Below are 21,494 nucleotides of genomic sequence, written 5' to 3' on the forward strand. Positions count from 1 at the left end.
TGAGATGCAGCAGCATCACCATGGTGGCGAGTTGTTTCACCTCCTTGCCCTGCCTAATCTGCCTTCAGCAGTGCTGGCAGATAGCGAACCTGGGATCATCTGCTGGCTCAAAATGTTCCTACACTGTGCTACTTTTCTACTTCTGGGTTGAGGGTGGGGATCCTGCCTTATTCCCCTCCTCAGCAGGCTGAGGCACAACAGCAGGAAGAGCTGCCTCAGCTGAGCCACTTGCCAGAGCCTCCACAACCTCAACCTCCTCCGAGGTGCTACTTTCCAGAGAAAAGGACCTGTGTCTAAGGGAACTTCGAGGGGTGTGGAGCACAAACTCTGATTCCTTCTTGGTCCCCAGAATTGCTTGAGCCAGGGCGCAGCCGCTCAGGTACCCTGGTTCCAGCTCCAGTTCCTCCTCTGGCAGTGGGAGGCTCACGCTGGGAGATGACACTGGGGTGGAGGAGACAGTGATTCTGCTGCTGGTACCTATTTCTGGAGTTAGGGGAGGTGGTGCAGGTGCAGGGACCTCAGCTACTGCTCCCACCTTCTTGCTTCCACTGGCAGCAAAAGCCTCACGGCTGCTTGGGAAGAGGATGTGTCTATGTTTGGGTGGGGAGGGGGATTGGACTTGCAGCTCTAGCTCTCCCCCTACCCCCTTTAGGCCCTCTCTCTCCCCTGCCAGAAGACCTGTAACCTGCTTTTCCAGCACGCTTCATATTAATCTTTCCTGTGCTGCAAAGGTATGTGTGTGTCTGACTTCTAGCTTGTTTGATTTGTTTGCTTTGCTTTGTGTAGTAGACCGTGGCTTGATTATTGATTGATTGTTAATAAAGTATATGGCATGTGTGTGTTGTTGTTCGGTGATGTGCTCTCTGTTCCGACTCTGAATGGGTGATTGTCTGCCTTCTCCCTCTTGTCTTCTGAGTTGTGTTTCTTGACTGTGTTGTGTAACGTACCTAAAATTCCTCCTCCTCCTCCTCCTTTTTCTAAGACTCTGAGTTCTGTGTTGTGTGTTAATCTCAATCTGAATCTCTATCTGACTTCTTTTGTGTTGTCTTCAGTTAGTATGTAAACTATTAAAACTAACTATAACTAATAATATTAATAACTAATGTAATAACTATATACAATCTCCTCTTCTTCTATAAATATCTGACTTCTTCTATGATCTGTGTGTGTACTGTGTGCTTCCCTGCACAGTGATGGATCACACTACCAGGGAAAACACAGCTTGTTTTTGGTTTTTTTTGCAAACTTAAAAAAGAAGAGAACAAATATAAATTGAAAGAAATGAACTGGATAAGTATTAAGTAGAGAGATTCTAAACTAAGCTAAGCTATATCCTATCCAATTCTTCCTACGAACAAAAAGGAGCGGGCGACAGACTAGGAAGCAAGTCAGGCAGTCCAGTACCTTTCTGACGCTGCTGCTCGCTCAGAACAAGCTCACAAAAGGCACAGCAAGCCTGCAGAGGCTTTTATGCTGTTTCTATGTCCCTCCCCCCAGACACTGTGATTGGAAGGGCAGTCAGAGAGAAATCACACTCACTGACCAGCTAGAGATGTCAGTCCTCCCCCCCTGCCCCGCTCCCTCTTCTAAGTTTCTGTTTCCACAGAAAAACCGCCTTTCAAATTGCTGAATCTCTTCTGAATCCATTTGGAGGCTCCAAATCAATTTGGAAAGTTTTAAGCTTCTAGCGATTCGATTCGGTGATTGGGCCTCTGAATCTCATCCAAATCGAATCACGAACCGAAGCTTCGCACAGCCCTACTTTCTGGGCCCTCAAGGCCAGCCCCAGCAGCAGTTGGCTGTATTCCAGGTTTGCAGACAGCCTCCCAGAGACAGGCATAGCTGAATGATCCTCTTATGCTTCCTGTTCAAAACACACATAGCATTTGCAAGAGCCTCTCTGAACCCAGATATCCAAACACTAAAGGATTTCAAGGACAATGATCAGGCCCAAGCACCAAACTTTCCCAGGATACTACTACAAAATGAAATGCAGGATTTAATTTTGGCTTCACGTTTATAATTTTAAAAATACAGTAGCCTTGTCTACACACCATGGAAAAGGCTGTATGTGCACAACTGCATATAAGCTATTGGAAGAACACTGATGTTCTGCAGAAAAGAAAGAGCAAATTAAAAAAAAATCTCTCAAATCAGAAAGCAGCCCTGGAAATAGAGGCATATCCAACGTGGGGGATACCAGGAAGTTAAAATGTTTTCAGTGACATCTGAAAAAGGAATACTTACCTACTTCACAGGCACTTCCCCATCACTGAATTAAGCAAACACATATTAGAGCGGTTTCCAGCACCTTTAAGACAGGAAGTGAATACTGAGAATTGGAGCTGGATGGCTCAAGCAGATTGAACACAGCTCTGAACTATGAAGTCTAGAGAATGTCTTCACAGAGAATGTCTTGCACAGAGAAAGCTGGTCTAACTGTACCACAGTTGGTTCAATAAAAGACATTACCTTAAGAAATCCTTGCCTCTTGCATAAAGAAAAACAGGCTATTAAGAAAGCCACAAGAGTCTTTGTAAGACAGTTGAAAACATATCTGCTTTGATGTGCTGTAATTACGGGGCCTCAGAACAGTCTCCAAGAGCTGCTCTAATTAAAGTGCTTGAAGCATCTCATGTATCAGTGTCCCCGCGCTTCAAAATGCTGGCAGAGGTGCTTTATCTAAAGTTCATTCAAGAAGCTTTAGATTAAGTGCCCCTGCCATCATTTTGAAGTGCAGGGATGCTAATACAAGATACAGGAAGCTGCTGGAGTGTGGCAATTTTCATGCTCCAGCAGTCTTGATTGAGTCTGCTCCAACACGCTAGAATTACAGTGCATCCGAGCACCCTCCCGGCTCGTGTATAGGCATCCAGTGTTTTAAAGTGACACTTGGGCTACTGTGCACCATTTAATGCACATTAAAGCATCACTAAAAAAGGTGCTATTTAGTTGATATGCATTAGAATAGGCTAATGCACATTAAAGTGCACATGTAGATGGGCCTGTGCTTCTTGAAACTCTTCTTGCAAAATAATTTCTCAGGTGCTTTATATTTAAGGCACTGCTTATTTACCACTTTCAGTTCAACAGAAAGAAACTTTATATACAATGGGATTTTAGAATGTCCAAGTTTGAATTTCTCATGCCATGCTACTGATGTTTAGCTTTCAGGTGCACATTTTGGAAGCCACTCTGGCTAAAACAAATACAGATGAGGGGACTTTAATGAAAACTGGAAACAAGTTTGTGACAAGGGGCTCCCCCTCAGGGCCCAACATGCTTGGCCCAGTCTGCCCTGCTCTCACCTGCCATGCCTAGATGTAACTAAATAGATGTGAAGTAGGAAGGTACCCCATTTTATGACTCTGATGCTTTGGACCAAATGCATGGCTCCGTACCATCCCTACACCATGTCCCAAGCCTTGCAGATGGCATCCAATTCCATGACTCCCCTGGCCCGTTTCTGGACTGCACTCAGCCTATCACACTCATGCACTGACCCCTCTCTGCATCCATCACACACACTGACCCCTCACCGGGTCACTCACTCACACGGTGACCCCTCACTGAATCACTTCCTCTCATTTTAGGCCTCACTCACACATTAAGCTTCAGGTCCCACTTGGTGGACCTTGGCTCTGGCCCTCCTCTGGGCTTACTCCCACAAAAGCCTCAGGACCCACTCAGTGGACTTTGACCCTCCACCCTGAGGCTCTCATTTCCCCAGGCCTGATGCTTTTCTGTCAGGGTGTGCTCCCCTAGCCTTTCCCCACCATGGAGTCACCCTCAAGGCAGTAGGGACCGAGACTTTCCAGTACCACATCCTTGCCTTTCACTGGAGAGGCACATGTGTGGCATTTCCTGGGAACTGCCCCACCACTGGCACCCAGCCCCAGCTGGGTGCAGTTTCAGGTCTTACCCAGTAGGCAGACCCTTGAGTCCTATCCTTGAGCTCTCCCCTGTTCTTCTCTGGAGTACCTCTCTACATACCTGAAGTCATTTTACCATCTCTGCCCCTATTTTGCTACAGACCTGGTCTTGTACATCTTTGCCTTCAGATGGTCCTACTTACCCCCTTTGTACAGGCACAGGTGGCCCCAGTTTCCACCTCTTGCTGCCCACACCCAAGGGACCTTTGTCCACCAATGGCCTGTCCCCACTCTCTGGCTAATCAGGGTGCCCTCCTGGGTCCTGGTCCCAGCCTGTGCCAGTGGGGAAAGCTCTCTCTGCACCCTTGCTCTCTCACCAACTCTGGGGCCTCATACTCACCTCTGCTCTTCAACCCCATTGTTATTCTATCACTCCCTTCTCCCTGGCACTGATCTACTACTGCCTCTGCCCCGAAGCTCTCTCTATTTCTCTCTTCAGGTGGCCCAGTGGCCACCCAGGCAGGCATGTCTCCCTCTAGGCCACCCTTGGGCCTTATCCAGGGATGAATGTGGGCTGCCCCAAGATCTTCCCAGGGATCCTTGCCCCAACAGGCCCCTAGTCTGGGCAGCACCAGACTCTACACTGACCCCTCTGCCCTCTAAGTCTTGGGCCTGAGCTGTCCTGCTTTCCAGCCAGTCTCAGGACCACTCCCAGCCTTAAGTCCTGGCTGCCCCTGCTTCTTGGTCTGCAGGACACCCTTGTTCCTGTAACCTCATGTGTGGGGCTTGGGACCCTCTTGAGGTCCCCAGGAATCTCCTCCATCCCCATAGTTCCTACCCTTGCCTCCAAGGTCATTTCTGGGCCTGCAGTCCTCTGGCTGGCAATTGCAACTCCCCAGGTTCTTCAGATGAAACTTAGACTGCAGCCCTCACCAGCCTCAGTCAGCTTCTTCCCTGGCAGTCACATGAAGCTCCCAACTGGCTGCACCTGCTCTGAACTGGCAGTCTACTTATCACCTGCCATGCCTGACTGAGCCTTAAAGTGGCAGGCACGCACTGTGCCCTGCCACACACCTTCCCCCTTACCCCACCTGAGAGAGCAAAGTTATCTCAGCTGGCCAGTTCTCCACAGACCCACTGTGCCCTGCCATGAAGATGTTCCTTAGCTATATTTGAAAGCTTTGATATCAGGATTGTTTAACTTCTCGAAGTTAGCTTCAGCTCACAAAAGCTTGGACAATTATCTACCCTACCTTCCACTTGACTTCAGACTAAACACGGCTAACCACCTCTTTCTAATTTCTGCTGCCCAGTCATGATGCTGAAGCCATGCTTCCCTTGGAGAGTAATTGCTGATTTTAAAGAAAAAATAATAATCAAGAGTCCATGCTATATTCTTAAATATGGTTTAATACTCTTCTCCATTTCTGTACATCACAACACCAAGATATCACTGCTTGGGATCTCTCTGCAGAGGCTATATAGTATGCAAAGGCTAGGATTTTTTCACCCCCTTTTAATGTGTTTGTATGTGTAAGTGTAATACATATCAGTATATATTGATATACACATCAATATATAATGCAATATATATCACTGAAGAGAACACATTGATTAAAGAAATACAAAAATTTGGCATCATTTCCAAACTTAAATAGTAAAAATAAAAACTACAAAAAGGAGCTGCATACCCTAATGTATCATGTGAAACAACAAGCAGTATATTCAAAAATGTAAATTTACATCCAATTTTTCTGGTCTTGTCATGTCACATTAGACCCATTTACAATGGCAAAATCCAAAACATACTGCTTTGAAGACTGTATATTTGCTTGCACTTGGGTTTTGTGCAAATCTAGAGCAGAACCAATCATATAAGAAACACTTTGATATGAGATTCCAGCTTTAATGTGAAAAGCATGTTGTAGACAATGGCAAACATCAAGCTGTTTGCTGCATAATAATCCAGGGGTACAGATCATATTGCTCACACCTGATGGTCATTTTGGATCTCTAGGAGCACAGCGTGACAGAAGTTAAGACAAACTCCCCCATTTCCTTCAAGTGAAATAGGATTATTGGAACAACAGGCAAGGATGCTGCTTGGGAACAAGCAGCTGCTTTCCACCAATGTGCTAAGTGTCTGAGGCCAGTGGAGAACAGACATTAAAGAGTGTCAAAAGTACCCATCAGAAAACCCACTAACCCAAGAGACTGCAGAAAGGCCAGACCTCTTACATCTCATGCCAAATGTCAACTTAAGCCTTTGATTTAAAAAAAGAGAGAAAGGAAGAAAGAAAGAAAGAAAGAAAGAGAAAAGGATGGAGGTATGTGGAGGGAGGGCTAGAAACATAGCCATTTCTACTGTTTAGAAATGTGGCAGGCATTACAAAACTTGCTCAAGCCTGAGTACAACAGAAGTGGGTTCCCACTTCTTAGAGCTGAGCACCCAGTTTGAATGAGCACTTAATGATCAAATGAGATACAATCCTTGGTGTGGAGGAGTTGGCTCTCTCCCAGGGATGTGCTAATGTTCAGTGTACAAGTATTAAATGGTCCAAGTCCTCCTCTACCAAGGATGTAATCAACATCTCGTTAGGTAATCCTGTGCAATACTTGCTGCTATTTAGACATTTATGGTTTCAATCAAATTTACATAATCAAGGCAGTCCTAAAATAAAGGTAAACTCTTATGAAGGAAGAGCAGAGCTTAACAAAAAGTGTACCTGACTTTATTTAAGTCATGTGTATATTTCTGCTGAGACTGGAAAAAAATGAACACCAGACCATTTTTCTCTCAAAATTAAGTCTGGCAACATTTTTGTTGATTTTGTGATCAGTGAAGTGTGTTTCCTAATTTGTGGGAGCAGAGTTTTTTCAAAATTGATTAAAATAAGATCATTTGGGAGGTTTCTACCAGCCCAGCTATTAATTTGCAAGCCAAACCTTGTAAGCCAGCACTTGAGAAGAACCTCCTCTTACTCTCCCAATATTTAGCAAATGCCAATCTATCATCACGTTTCTTCTTCTGCAGTCTAAGCTGAGAATGCCATGTAAATGGGTCATGTCACTGCAAAATGCAGCAACTGATTTTCCCCAATCAAAATAAAAAGAAACAAACCAGTAGGATCTTACTTCTATTAACTTTTTCAAGGAAGAAGTTTTACAGCAGTTAATGCATCATGAAGGTTAAAAAAAAAATCATTTTCATAAAATACAACCAATTTCACCATTGAGTAAAAGTAAAAACTGGGATTTCTTTTAAATTAGTCCGAAGTGGCATATAGGAACTTAGTAGCTTGCTGCTGTACTGACACTATGACAAACCAAAGTGTAGGTTTCATTTCTTTTTTTTTTTCTTTTTTTTCTTTTTTTTAAATCCAATGCTTGTGGATCAAGTTCTGGAAATGTTCCAATTCTAAGGCAGGGATCTCTTGTGTTTTCCACCATGAGTTTGCTCCTTGGGTTGGATGCTGGAGGGGTGAGGCACGTTTTGCCAGACCCAGGTCGACTACCTAGTAGTCATCAAGGTCAAAAAATTCGTCATCTCCTCCTTGATATTCCATTCCCTGGAAATCCACTCGGTACCGCAAGATACCTAGGGGAAAAAAAGGTAGGTCTGAGTATCTCCTTAATTCAATGAGCTACAAAAGGCTCATTACAAATTAGATGATTAATACCAGAGACTAGCATTTAGGATGTGGAATTCCCCATAGTAGGAATCCACAGATTTAGAACTTAAAAGCTCCAGTGAAGGATTTTATTCCTCTCCCTGCCTCCCCCAAATATTCAGGTGGTTTCCAGGGCGCTATATTACATGGAACAAAACATTAGATACAGGAAAAGCAGCCATGGCAGCATGGCCTTCATTTTCAGGTCAGCTAAAAAACCTGTAACATTGAACAGGTCTCCGCTGTGACACTGACCATCTCCATGCAACATCTAAACTAGTCATACACTAAGGCCAAATCTACCCAAGTTAGCTTCACTGTAAAGTTTGAGCGCCAATGATTTTACCAGGTGTGGGGACTTATCCCTCTGACCATGGTAATGCAAAATGCACGGGGCAAGCAATTTGTGTGTCTAGTGGAAAGCTATGCCTGTGACTAACCTCAAAGTTAGAAGGACACAACCTCTTAGGGTTGGCAGAGTTATAGCTAGATGGGGAAATAAGGTGTCCCAAGATAAGTCGTTTCTGCTGGTTTAATTAAGATGTCTACATTTCTGGTGGATGGAGGCGGAGTGGGAACAACAAATAAGTAAAAGATCTACCCAAATTGCAGTGGAAGTGCGCTGTGCAGCAGCTCCTTTAATCTTGCTCTTTTTGACATGCTCCCCCCACCCCTTGATTAGTGGAGGGGCCAAAGTGGCCCTGTCACTCACTCCTAAATCAGCCAGGAAGCAAAAACTGTGCTTTCAAATGACACAGTTTTTGCCTCCCACCACTGATGGACTGCAGGGCTCCAGCAGCCCCAGTGCTCACTGCTGATTGGCCAGGAAGCAAAAACAGCATATTTAAAACCATGGTGTTCATCTCCTGGCTGATCAGCAGCGAGCTGTGGAGCCACCAGGGTCCCTTTGCCAAATCAGCATGGAGGGGGTGGGGAAGTGCACGCACAATAAAAAGAACAAGATTAAAAGGAGCTGCTCCACAGCACACTTCCACAGTGATTTAAGTAGCTCATGGAGACAAGGACCACCAGGTTCCCCAGGGAAGATCAAATGGGCTATGTAGACCAGCTGGAGAACTGCTGCTAGGTAATGCACTTCATGCCAGCCTGTTTTACCACACAGACTCTTCACTATGTAGTTAAACTGAAAACAGTCACAGAGCAGACACAAATAATTCCCTCTACACACTTCATGGACCATAATTCCCTATGCAAAGCAACAGAAGTCTGGGTATGTTCTAGTCTCATGTTACTACCAGCCTGGCTGCAAATCAGATGGCACCATCAGTGTTTTATACTTGGCTTATTCCCCCTCCCCGCTCCTACATTTTACCTCCAATTCCTCCAAATCCTTTCACAAATTGGGATCCTTCCTGTGACTTGTCTGTAACGATTTCCAATGTTGCTCCAAATTTTTTGTAGTTGTTAGCAAACCATTCCAGAAGGGGCATACTTTCTATCAGTTCATGTTCCTGGCCAGTCTACACAAACATTAGAAGAGGAAAAAAGAGTCAGTCATCACCATCACTGCACCTGTTGAGGTGTCATTTCCATACCCACCCCCAATTCACTTGATGGCTTAACTAACAGAAGCCAGCACAGGCTGTGCTCTCAGCCAGGAGGCAGGCAGGTATTGATGACATGCCCGAAGTCAGACTTGGAGACACTAGCATTGTGCAAAGGTTTAAGTGCTAAACAACTGGAAGTTCTGACATGTGTGTACTTTTAGCTACCATTGCAGGGAACAGGACTGCAGAAAAATGAAAGAAATTGAACAAAGGGATCAATACAGCTGATATTTTGAGCCACCGGGTAAGTTTTGACAAGTGAATGTTTTAAGCTAGGTATCCTATGAACTTTTTGGCTCTCTATTGTATGGCAGCCAAACATGGACCCCTTATGCCAAGGAAGAAAGAAGACTGAACAGTTTCCATCTTTGATGTCTCTGCCATATTCTGGGCATAACATGGCATGACAAAAATCTCTAATATCGCTGTTCTGAAATGGGCTAAGGTACGCAGTATGTTTGTGCTCCTGAGACAGAGATGCCTCCACTGATTAGGGCATGTGAATCGCATGAATGAATGCCCAAGAATATACTCTTCAGTGAGCTAGCCACTGGCAAACATCAACTTGGATGGCTCAAACTACATTTTGTTGATGTCTGCAAGAAAAACCTCTGCAAGCTGTGCATCGAAGGCCAACGCTGGGAATCAATTGATTCGGACTGCTGAGAGTGAAAAGCCATCATGACACAGGGTCTACGTTGCTTTGAAATGGAGAGGGTCAACAATGAGATACAGAAGAGACTTTAGAGGCAGGTAAGACAAGACGGTACTTGGCACACTGGCACAGGCTTAACTGAGTTTATATGTGCAACTTGCCAAAGGATCTACTTGTCACACACTGGACTCCTCAGCCACTCAAGAAGCTGTGGTGGTCCTTGGTAACCCACAAAAAGTACAATCTCCATGATCTCCTGAGACTGATGGCTACCAATGATGATGTACCTCTACCATTATACATTTTGTATTTTAACCCCTTAAATGCCAATTATTTTTATTAAAATTAAATCTGCATTACACAATTTTGCTAGCTTACACCCTACAGATGTCTTGTGTACCCCCAGGGGTAACACATACTACAGTTTGGCAGAACCCTAGAAGTTCCTCTAACCCATGACTGGCAAGAGGTTCCACATTCAGTGGACTATCATACATCTGTTCCTCACTTACCTAGAGGCAGATTCCCCAGTGTTTCACCTGCTATAGTCATTTTGATTTGACCACTTACAGGTGTGAATGCTAATGTTTCACAGTCACTTTGCTCTAGTGCAAGGCATAGCAAAGAGAGGGGGACAAGGCAAACATCAAGTGGAAGAGGATGTGGTGCTTCCCAGTCCCCTTTATACTGGCTCCTTTGTCTATGAGCAGCTGTGGGGGAGGACCCGAAAAAAAAAAAATCTAAGTAGTAAAAAACAAGGGGCAAGTCTCAAGTTCTACTCAAGGTGAATGGGAACAACTACAGGGTAGTCCATTAAATCGCATGTTAAAGCCAGAAAAGAGGACAGCACTCAAACATTCTGCAACAAATTAAGTGTGTAGAGATTCAAAGGCCTGCACCAGAGTGACCCTTCCTGAAAGTAGTACCAAACCCAGCAGATTAAATACCTCTTTATCTGTGAAGTGGGATTTATCTTTCTCTTGTTCTGGTGTCAAATACAAGATCTTCTCCTCTATGGAAGAAACACAGTATGAGAAATTTGCTGCAACTGCCCAAAGTAAGTTAGGAGCTAAAGACTGAGAGAAGCAGTCACTAGGAGTCAGACCTCCATCTGCACAGCCCTTCTGCCTGTCTGGGGAGGCTGCTGACAGGGCAGGACAGGCTACACACATAGCCACTGCACACCTCCAATGCAAAAATGGGAAGAGGACCTGGACATTAAGGGACAGACAGAGCCACAAGGGAATGGTGCATCTACCCCAAAGGCAGCCAGACAACCAGTACATACAAATACATGTCTGGGTGGTAGAAGGATAGATCACTTTTGCCCCCATGTTATGCACTACTAGTGCATTTGCCTGCACATGAAGTCACACCTTCGCAGAGCCAAACCCTCTCCATCCTCACACAGGGTAATCCAATCATGTTCATACATCCTGGAAGACATTAACCTTTAGAAATTCCCACAGCCAGCCAGTAACTATTAGAGCCACCAGTGGAGGCAGGGGGGGAGGAAATTAGAAGATGGACTTTTGCCCAACAGAGGTTCCCTCAAATGCAAAGAGAATGTTTAATAGCTACCCACCAACACCACCCAGAGCTTTTTGGATCAGGTCAGATGTGGCCACATACCTTCAGTGCCTTGGCAGTGGAGAACGTATCTCATTATATCCAGGTTTTCATAAACTATCAGTATCTCTACTGCTCCCATTTCCAAAGCCTTTAGTGTATCTTCAACACCAAAGCAATACTTCCCTGAATCCTGACTGATTTCATCAAAGTATCGGCCTGCATTCAGAGCACAGAGAAACAGACTGTCACAAACATAGATCATGTCATATGGGTTGTTATAAAATCTATTTTTTTTTTTTAAAGCAAGTGACCACAGTAACACATTTGCCTCCTTTTCCTGAAACAAAGGCTCCTCATGCTTTGAGAGACTGTCATATGTACTCGTTCACTTGAAACTTACCTTGGATTCTCAGTGATTCATGGTCTCATTTCAAGTAAATGCTACATACCTTTATCCCCTTCAACAAAAGACAGCCTACTAGTATGAGCCTCTTACTACATTTTTGTATTGGCAGTGCATGCACCCGCTAACCAATCACAAATGGGGATCATTTCTACCAGTATCTTTAAGGCAAAGAAAATCTTAATTCTTATTTTGTTGGAGATGGAAGAGACCCGAGTAGGGATTTTCCCCAACTGTGCTGGGAGGTCTGAAACTAAGGATGACCTTCAGAAATAGGAGGGAAAGATCATACAGCAGCGGTGGGCAAAATGTGGCCCATGGGCCAGATGTGGCCCACCAGGCCATTCTATCTGGCTGGCGGGGCCCCTAAAAAAGTAAGAAAATTAATATTTATCTGCCCCTGGCTGCCTATCATGCAGCCCCCTGATGGCTTGCCAAAAGTCAGTAAGCAGCCCTCCACCCGAAATAAATGCCTGCCCCTGTCATATAGGTAGGTTGGTTGGAAATGGGGAAAGGAACTTTCAGCAAGTTCCTGTAGCAGTTGAAATGATGCTGGGAGAAGAGAAGGGCATCATGACTGATGACTTCTGCCCAAGCCTTTCTACCAGTTAGGACTGAGCTACTGCAAAGCAGGCAGCATCAAGAGCAGCATGCACAGCAATGCAAGGGATACCCATCCATGGAGTCAGCTCAAAAGGTGGTGTAGTCATACCTATTAGTTTCTTCTCTTGAATGAATTTCACGTTGGAAAGGACTTCGGTGGATAACTCAATTGCTTGATTGAATCCATTTTCTCCACCATATGAGATGTCAACTAGTTTCAGCACTTTGGATTGCAACCGCTATCCCCCACAACAACAAACAAACAAACAAAAAAAAGAAAAAAAGAAAAAGCCAGCATTAGGCAACTTATAAAGTAGCACCTGCCATAAAGCTCTCTCAAAGCCATCCAAACAAATATTTGGTGAAAATACTGAGGTTAATCTGTCTTAGTTCACTTGCATGCAGGGGTTCTGAGCATAAGGTATTTATGTACCATGTTCAGATAGCAAAACCAAACAGATGAGGTTTAGCAAAGTATAATTCTACTAAAGTCATTGCTTTTACTGTGGAACCCAGACAAGGATGAATAACCCTATAACCCGCAAGGCCAGATTTTCCACAAAGTACACTGTAATAATGGGAAGCAAAATCCAGCTCCTTGCAGGGGGTCATTGGGATTTGACTTCCTCCCTAGAAGAACAGCCCACTCTAGATTACCAGAATTTCACAACTGAATCAGATCATGCTCAGATTAAGATGTTGCAGTTTAGGATTTCTCCTGAGATGCATCTGGTGGCAGCCATGAGTCACTGCCTGTGTTAGCACTACTATGCTACTATGAACTGGCTCACTCCAGTAGATAGCTTATGCTTCATTCTGCACACAAGACTACATTTCCTCACCTGATCAAACATGTCAGATTGACTTAGTTCTGTTTTGAAGTCAGCTGATCCAGCTAAAACGAGACCAGCCACATTCACCTTGTCACCAGAAATGAACAATTGCACAGCTGTCTCTGCTACCTTCCGAACATAGTTGTGTCGCTTTTCCATCCTCAAACGAGCAAAACGCAAGGCAGACTGACCTCCTCTACCTTTAAGAGAAAGAACAGATCTCATGTAGCAAATCTGAAAGACAGAGAACTCTTCTCATGGAAGCTAACACATGATCCCAACTGGGTCTAGAATAAATTAACCCAAGGGCTGATGCAGTCTTCAGAATTAAGTTTCTACAATAAGAGGAAAAAACATCCCACTAAAACAGCATGAAGTGACTACACATAGTGTCCCATTAACAACTGATGACTCTCTACATGCCCTTTGCATAGGAAAATGTTTCACAGACTAGAAGGCAGATCCTATTCTACTCTGCATTAACTATTTCAGGGACTCAAGCAACAGCAAGAGAGCAAGGTGCACCTTGGAATAGCTGATTCAAGGAGGCATGAGCTTTCATAGGCAACCACCTACTTTGTAGGTTGAATACTACATGAACCAGCTAGACTCAAGTCAGGCAAAAGACAAGGCAGGATGGCACCTTGCAGTATAACTGGTTCAAATAGTATCTAACAAAATAGGTTGTTGCCAATGAAAGCTCAAACCTCTCTAACCCAGTTACAGTCTAAAGTCTACCCTGTCTTTTGCCTGAGCTGAGACTAACATAGCTAACCACCTCTCAGTGGATGGCAAATGTCCATGGATGGAGTCCTCCCCTCTCCTGCTTACTGCTTTTCATGACTGAATCCTAAAGCTAAGACAAAAGGGTGTTAAAGAAGTTAGGGGCATTAAAGTTGCTTCAGGGATGGACAGGGTGGAACAGGATCGCACTCAGCCACCAAGTAGATGAAAAAGTATCTGGCCCTCATGCTTACTTCATTATGTATAGTATTGCATCAATACAACACTCATTTCACGCTGGTGCTGTCTCTTGTAGGGAGTTCCACTGGTGTAAGTATGCGGGGCAAAAACTAGATGAAATAGGAAAAATTATTAACCAAGACTATGCAACAGCTGGTTAAATATATTATTCAGTTTTAATATCCTGTTCCATAATATTTGTGCAACTAACCTGCGTTTCTAGCTGTACTAAATTCTCATGCAATATTACATGAGATTTTCCTATGGTATTTAAGATCCATTATAAACTGGTGTTCTTGAGAAAGTTTGTAAGTGGCACCTAATTTTAGGGGAAGACTTCATTGGAAAGTTTCTTTTTAAAAAAGGACTGACATTGACAAGTCAACATGGTACTCAGCTATTTGAGACTAGCAAAAGACATCAGGAAAATGCATTACAGGATTCCAACCTAAAGAACCAAACCAACATTACTCATATTTCTGCTTCAGTGGCTAGGTCAGGTAGAGATTTCTTCTTGGGTGTGGAATGGAACTCTGCCTCAGGATTTAACTGTACTTTAGGCTCCTGCCCCCAAAGCTTTCCTTTCTACTGAAGGCATTTTAGATCTGTTACTGCATTGCATTACCATGCTTCTTTGGGAGATCCACAGTGAATTTGTGCAGGACTTCTCTTGTATTTCCTTGAAGAGTTCCAAAGAGTGCGCCGCTACCATCTATTACGATAAAACCGAACTTGCTGTCATCAGACAGCAGTGCCGTAAGAGCCTGAAATGAAAATAAAATATGGATTACCAATAAACACCATCTACTGATATCAGTGCTTTGGCCCCACAGCTGGTTAATGAAGAGCATCAGGCATGATACAGATTAATGAAGCCACAGATCAATGGTTCTGGCTGTTTTAATGAAGCAATCAAGACCAAATGACAAAATAAAGGATCCAAGAATTCTCCTGCATGTTGTGTATTCAAGTCTAGTGTTGGGGCAAGAGGTCACGGGTTTTAGGCTGATGGTAAGTTTTCCAGATCACTACTTTACTGCATTGCTTATAAGGGAGAGATGTAGCAGGAAAGGTGTATGTGCATGAGGGGAAAGTAGAGGAATCACAGTAAGATTAACTTGTACCTTTGTGAACCCAAATTACCTGGCCATCCTCAAACCATATTCTTCCCAAATGCATGCAAGTGGAAACAGGAACTAGTTTCCCTCCCTCCTTCCAAATGTTCCTGCCTAAAGAATTTTGCTCCATCCACTGATCTGGCTATTCGGCAGCGAAATGGATTTAGCTTCTGTTCCATCAGCCACCCATGCAGCCCAACCGTTAGCTAGGCAGCAATCAAGGAGATTCGCACTTGCCCACACGAAGATTCCCACAACACTGAGTCAAAATCCACAGCAGCCATGACAACTCTCATCTGCAGGGATGAGCAAGTATGAACAGTAATCACCCTCACATTGCCTTATTAGCTATGGGCAGAAGCCAGGGAGTGAGTGGAGAGAAGATAGCCACAACCTCTGGGGAAAAATTATTACCTCCAATCTTCTCTTATGCAGCAGCAAAAGTTAAACCAATTCAGCTTCATGTTCAGCAGTTAGCCATTGCTTCCTGCTCTAGTCAATCCTTTAGGTTGGGGTGCTCAGCCTCCAGACTGCAGGCCTGATGTGGCCCACGGGGCTCCTCACAGGTCAGTAAGTTTGGTAGCAGGGGAGGGTGACCATTAATATGGCCATACTTCCTCCTATTAAACCCCATTCCCTGCACAGCTGGTAGGAGCCAAGCTAGTCCCTCCACCCCACCCCACTTTTGGATAAGGATCAGGTCACACCCCCTTCCCCCCTGTAGGGCCATGCTGGGCCTAGCCAGGCCCCTTTCCCCCACTGAGGATGGGCCATGCCCCCTCCTGCCCAGGCTGGGCCGCACCCCTTTTCCTCCCCACTAGCTGGGTTAAGTTCCTTTCCCTGCAGTATGCAGAGGCTGGTTTGTTTGCATGGCCAGAGGGTGCCTGCTGTGCCCTCACTGGATTGGGAACACTGGCTGCATCCAGCCCATGGGTGGACCAGGCACTGCCAATCCAGCCTTCCAGACAAAAAGACGGGGCACCATTGCTCTAAATCACTCTCACCAGTTAGGACTGGTCATCTCCCAACACAAACTGTTTGCACCTTAGTTTCTCCAAAGCAGGGAGAAGCATTTCAAGTAGCCATCAAGTCAGGATCAGCTTGTTCAGTCTGACTCCAATTTTTTCCTAATCCTAGGTCAGGCATTCTAGAACTTGTAAGCAGTGCCTGAATTAATGCTCTTCCTACTCTTCAAGAGTCTCCATTATGCTAATTCTCAGTAAGTGAGGCCAAACTTGTGTGCATTTGCCCTTGAATGAACTACTGTCCACCTACATCTGCCAAGTTAAGCGAATAGTCAGAAAGCTCTTTCTGAAGTTATATTTAGAGTGGCAATAAAGGATCGGGGAAATGAAGAATCTGCCCAATTACAGACCTCTGGTTTAATACTAGAAAAAGTTATGGTTTTAGCTTACAACATAGGAACTTAAGCTGCCTGTGTGCCTGCCAGGTAACATTAATGTAGTGAATGGAAGGAACATAAAGCATCTGTCATCTCTATCCGAAGTCCACACAATCAAACCTACTGCTTTCAAGCTTAAGGGAGGGGATAAAGGTTGGGGGATGGGGAAATAATCATGGAAGCTAAGCAGCTAAGATTTGTTGAGACATCTTGGCCAAAGTAAATATTTTTATTAATATATGAGCAGTGCTAGTGAATGAGAGAAGGAAGTGGAATATTAAATTGCAATCTATTTGCAAGCTTGGATGCTTATCTTGCTGGGGTCCTTTGACCCTAGCTGACCTTCCTGCCCCTGGGGCAGGGGCTGGACTTGACGATCTTCAAGGTCCCTTCCAGCCCTAACGTCTATGAAATCTATGAAAAAAATAATTGGGATGGAGAGCCAAGTAAGTTGTATGACTGGGATGAGCGCTCCAACCAAGATATTCAATTAAGTCAATATAAATCCTAAACTTAAGCACAAATGTCAGAGTTCGTATCCCTGTTGGGAGGTTACTTCAATTCCACACTTGCAATAAAACTGGCTTATCAGATTTAGTGATTGCCAAGTAGAAAGGGACCTAAAACCTGTGTTATTTATTCAGTCTTATTTTAAGTAAGTATCAAATGATCACGAACTCCCTAGTTTCCCCTTCTTCCTCACTTTGTATCTGGATTCTGTTTTTCTAGTGACAGAGCCTAAAATAATGGCCTGTTGCTTTTATTTAGGACATTCCCTCCATTTGGGTCACACTTTTTTCCAACTACAGTTTGAAGATGTGTTCTTGTTCTTTTTCTGCAGAGCAACTACAATCCAAAATTTGTTGAGGTTACCAAATCAAAGATTCCACCCCCTTGTATTCTAGCTGGAAGCAGGGATCCAAGGAGCCAAATGTGCTGTTGTTGTATTGTGATGAAAATGTCAATGTGCCATGTAAGTCGTGTTGTCAGTCTGCACTGGAGAACAGAAGACAGCATGCTATTCCACAACCATGCCCATTCTGCAGTGCAGAACTGCAAGTAAACTACAGACATAGGGGAGCAGACAAACAGAAGGGCCATTACTGGGGCACTTTCCTATCTGTACCTACTATCACAATTTCCCCAAAAGACTGACATGCTGACCAATACAGTCTCAGCAAGGGCTACCTTTTGTTGCACTTCCTGATCCTTCTCCCTCCCTCTTCAATCTTGGGGTCTACCTTCCTTGCTGACCTTCCCTTCCTGTTCTTCCTTATGATCTCTTCCTGTAACAGTGTGCTGGTAGAGGAGTCCTAGCAGAAGTGCCTTGTTTAGTGATCAAGGTGGGGGCCCCACCTCAGCTGGCTGAGACACAGCTGTCAATGCCATCAACTTCTTACAGATTGAGAGGCTGTTCTCTTACATGTGGAGAAGCCCATGAAAGAAGAGGCAGGGATGGGAGTTATGTACTAAATCTCTCAGGAATACGAACTCAATTCCTGTAGCATTTCATTCTCAATACCACAGCACCTAGGAGGGCCAGTCACAGTCCAGGATCCCTCAAAACAAGCTTTCCAGGGTCAAAACAGTCTTACAAACTAGGAATTCAAAAGATGTGAACAGCAGCAAGCACTGCGGTGACATTCCAGCCCTATTAACATGGGTCCCACATGCTGACTTCTTACTTTAGAGAAGCATCCCAGTTTCAGGTACCAGGTAATTCTACCTCAGTTTGAAAAGGGTTTTATCACTGCAAGTCAGTCACAGGTGCCAAGAACCGGTGTTAGAATCTGTTATGAATTCTAGCAGTCTTGCTCCATTCAGCCATAGGACTATTTTCAGGGCTGTTGCAGTTTGCACTGTTTTATGGAGCTGAAACATGCCTTACGTTGCTCATGTGAGTCAGGTGAGTGGCTGCCTGTGTGGTACTTAACCACATTTTCTGAGGCTGAAGAGTTTCACACATGCACACACACACAAAAACTAGAGATAGAAAGCTGACAGCAAGATGTGTATAAAGACTAGCAATGCTAGATTAGTTTGGCCTCACCTTGTGCATAGCATGGAATAAGATTTCCACAGCACTCAAGTGTCCCCAGTTACAAAGAGAAACCTGAACCTATGGATTATACAAACTCATAAAAAAGACCCACCTGAACTATGAAGTTCTGATACAATTTGAGCCAATTTAGTCCAGGACAAAAATCCGCCTAGCAAATTAAGATTTCTGAATACTAACTGGTCATAGGCCCTTCTACAGCATTTTCCATACAAGGCAGAGTTTCTGCTGCTACAGAGAATGTGACCCCCACCACTTATGAACTGTTTCAGTTAGCCTAGCAAAGTTCTCTGAAAAACTGTTGGCTACAGAAAGACGAGCAAACAAGCAAAGGACTAATCTTACCTCTGTATGGAATTTGTTGTCACACAAATACAATGATGTATTGATTGGTTTGAATGGTTCAAAGTCTATGTTGACTTTCTTTTCTTTTCCTTCTTCCGTCACAATTGTTCCACAGTAAACAACCAGACCATTTGGAGGTACTATAAAGGACATTTTAAATAATAAAATTTAGGCTACTAAATATCAAATCCTACCATCCATCACTTAAAACTACAAATACCAGGATGCCAGAAATTAAGGCATAGATTTAGTTTGACAGCATCTATTTCCCTTTACTGTACAAATTCCCACCATAAAAAACAAAACAAAAACCACCTCTGAAGGACTTGTGTATTTGAGGGAAGAAACAAACTTAGGAGGAAAGCACAAGGTCATTTCTAGGAAATGGCTGAAAGCAGGAAACTTACAGATAGGAGAACAACTTGCTGGTAACTGAATGCTTTGTTATGACAAATACTTTGGTGGGGCTTAGATTTTTAGAATTTGTACCCAGCTGTCAAGCCATGAGCTGGGAAGCAAACATGTACAGTTTGTAACAGGTGAATGAAAACTAAACAGCTTTACCCTTCAACAAGCTTTAGTTAAAGCACCCCTGCTGCCATTTTTCAGCACAGAGACACTGATACACATGATGCTCTGGGTGCTTTAATGAGAGCAGCTTCAAGAGCTGCTCTAATTAAAACACCTCTCCCTCTCCTTCTCCACCACTCCCAGATCACCTGGATAAACAGTTCTGAGGTGGTACCTCTCTCCTGGAACTGGTCTGATCCTATAACCCTTGGCCTAACTGACCTAAATTGGGCTACTTGTCTATGCAGCTTTAAAAAGCTGCATGACTGGATCCTTCCCTTCAGAAGCACATCTCTCAGGATCAATTCAGGGTTTGACTCAAGGTACACAAGCTTTTCAAGTGTGAACATGGATACCGTTTCATGCCGACAGATAATGGCTCCCATTTTTTGTGTGGGTGACCCCACTTCCGGTCAGTTTCCAACCATAGATATTATCATTAAGTTTCCATGGAACTCACAACCAACTTCTACATTTCCCTTTTAGTGTGGGAACTGCCAGTCTAATCCTGTTGATGTCAGCTTGGCTTGTCAGTGTTATTTCAGTTCTTAAGATTTCTAAATTTAGTCTGCAAAACAAGCCTTAAGGTGGGGGAAAAGGGTGCAGTTATGACAGTGCTCAGATCCTCATAGGCATGAGGATGAATCCCACTGCTCTAAGAATGGTACAAACATGTCAAAGGCAGTAGAACAAATCAACAGAAAGGCCTTTGCACTTTAAGGGGAAAGGATTCAAGGAAGTTTCCTTAAGAAAGACATACTAATAGCAATAGAGAAAACTTGTGCTGCAAGTGCCATGAGCAGTCAACAGGCCAAAGCAACCAATTCAAGCTTGTTCTTGTCAGTCTGTGACAACAGCCCATGACTATCTCTGAGGTAAGGAAAGTTTTGAGGAAAAGTAGCAAGCATGAGTCCAAGGAAAGGCATTACCTTTGTTATAGAGTTTGAGTCTTTGCTGTACAGATGTAATGGCTCCCAGAACTGAAAGGCGATTCACTCGAGACTTTATGTTTGAGGCGGTACCAAATTCATCTGCTAACATTTTTGCCACTCGTGAAATCTGGTCTTTGGGGGGAATGATCAATGATATCATGCTGGTGCCATTGCTGAGGAAGAAAAGATTTAAATTAGCATACAGTTTACCAACACATTAAAGCAGTATACATTGATGGGTGCAAGAAGACAGGCAAGTGGATGTTATGAACCACATCCTAGGATAAACTGGGTGCCTCACTTTACCATTCACACCACACTCATTCTCCTTGCACCATCTAGTCAGCTTACTGCCTAATGCCTTTAAGGTCTTCAAAGCAGCATGTTGGGTCCTACCATAGGCAACATGTAGGGAAGGGGTGGGGGGGGGGCACATGTGCCCACCCTGAGATTGGTCGCAGCTGAAGCCACTGCTAGCTTCTGCAAGCAGTTGCCGCCCACACCTGCCCCCTCTAGCCCCCCTCGCTGCCAACAGTAGGCGGTCCCCACCACTGCTGTGGTGCCCCCTCAAGTCACAGGAGCCACCAGTCATTCATGGCTCCTAGTAGGATAGCTACCTAAATGGCACTGAATAAAAATCAGCCTTGGTGTCACCCAGTACCTCTAAGTTGCAGTTAAATCCCAGAGGGGTTTGTTGTTTAATGTGAAATGCTGAATTAACAATGGTCATATTCTAGCTAAGGCACATGAAACTTCATAGGTTCTTAGACTGGTGGCTTGCCATCTATCTCCTTGTTACCTCTTTATTCTTTGCTCTCTTTGTTCACACAAGACAAAAGTAGAGTGAAAGGCTAAAAAGTTACAGAACCCAAAGACTAAGTCTTTCAGACTCTAGTACAAGAAGCTAAAAGGAAATAAAGGTGCCAAT

The 21,494-nt window shown here is 44.1% G+C and overlaps 1 protein-coding gene across 1 annotated transcript in view; it reads right to left on the reverse strand.

The window, feature by feature from the left end:
• Window positions 1-5,262: 5,262 nt before the first annotated feature.
• Window positions 5,263-21,494, reverse strand: part of ETF1 (eukaryotic translation termination factor 1) — a 33,985-nt gene continuing 17,753 nt past the window's right edge. Inside the window, exons 3-11 of the mRNA XM_090065020.1 lie at window positions 20,564-20,739; window positions 19,065-19,204; window positions 14,766-14,904; window positions 13,187-13,377; window positions 12,454-12,583; window positions 11,399-11,554; window positions 10,714-10,778; window positions 8,877-9,024; window positions 5,263-7,470 (exon numbers count right to left, since the gene is read on the reverse strand). Of these exons, the coding sequence (XP_089921146.1) occupies window positions 7,388-7,470; window positions 8,877-9,024; window positions 10,714-10,778; window positions 11,399-11,554; window positions 12,454-12,583; window positions 13,187-13,377; window positions 14,766-14,904; window positions 19,065-19,204; window positions 20,564-20,739 (1,228 nt within the window). The 3' untranslated portion in view covers window positions 5,263-7,387. The remainder of the gene's footprint in view (window positions 7,471-8,876; window positions 9,025-10,713; window positions 10,779-11,398; window positions 11,555-12,453; window positions 12,584-13,186; window positions 13,378-14,765; window positions 14,905-19,064; window positions 19,205-20,563; window positions 20,740-21,494) is intronic.

Source organism: Crocodylus siamensis, chromosome 10 (genome assembly GCF_052110815.1).
Source record: "Crocodylus siamensis isolate JL-2025a chromosome 10, ASM5211081v1, whole genome shotgun sequence".
NCBI classification, from domain to species: Eukaryota; Metazoa; Chordata; order Crocodylia; family Crocodylidae; genus Crocodylus; species Crocodylus siamensis.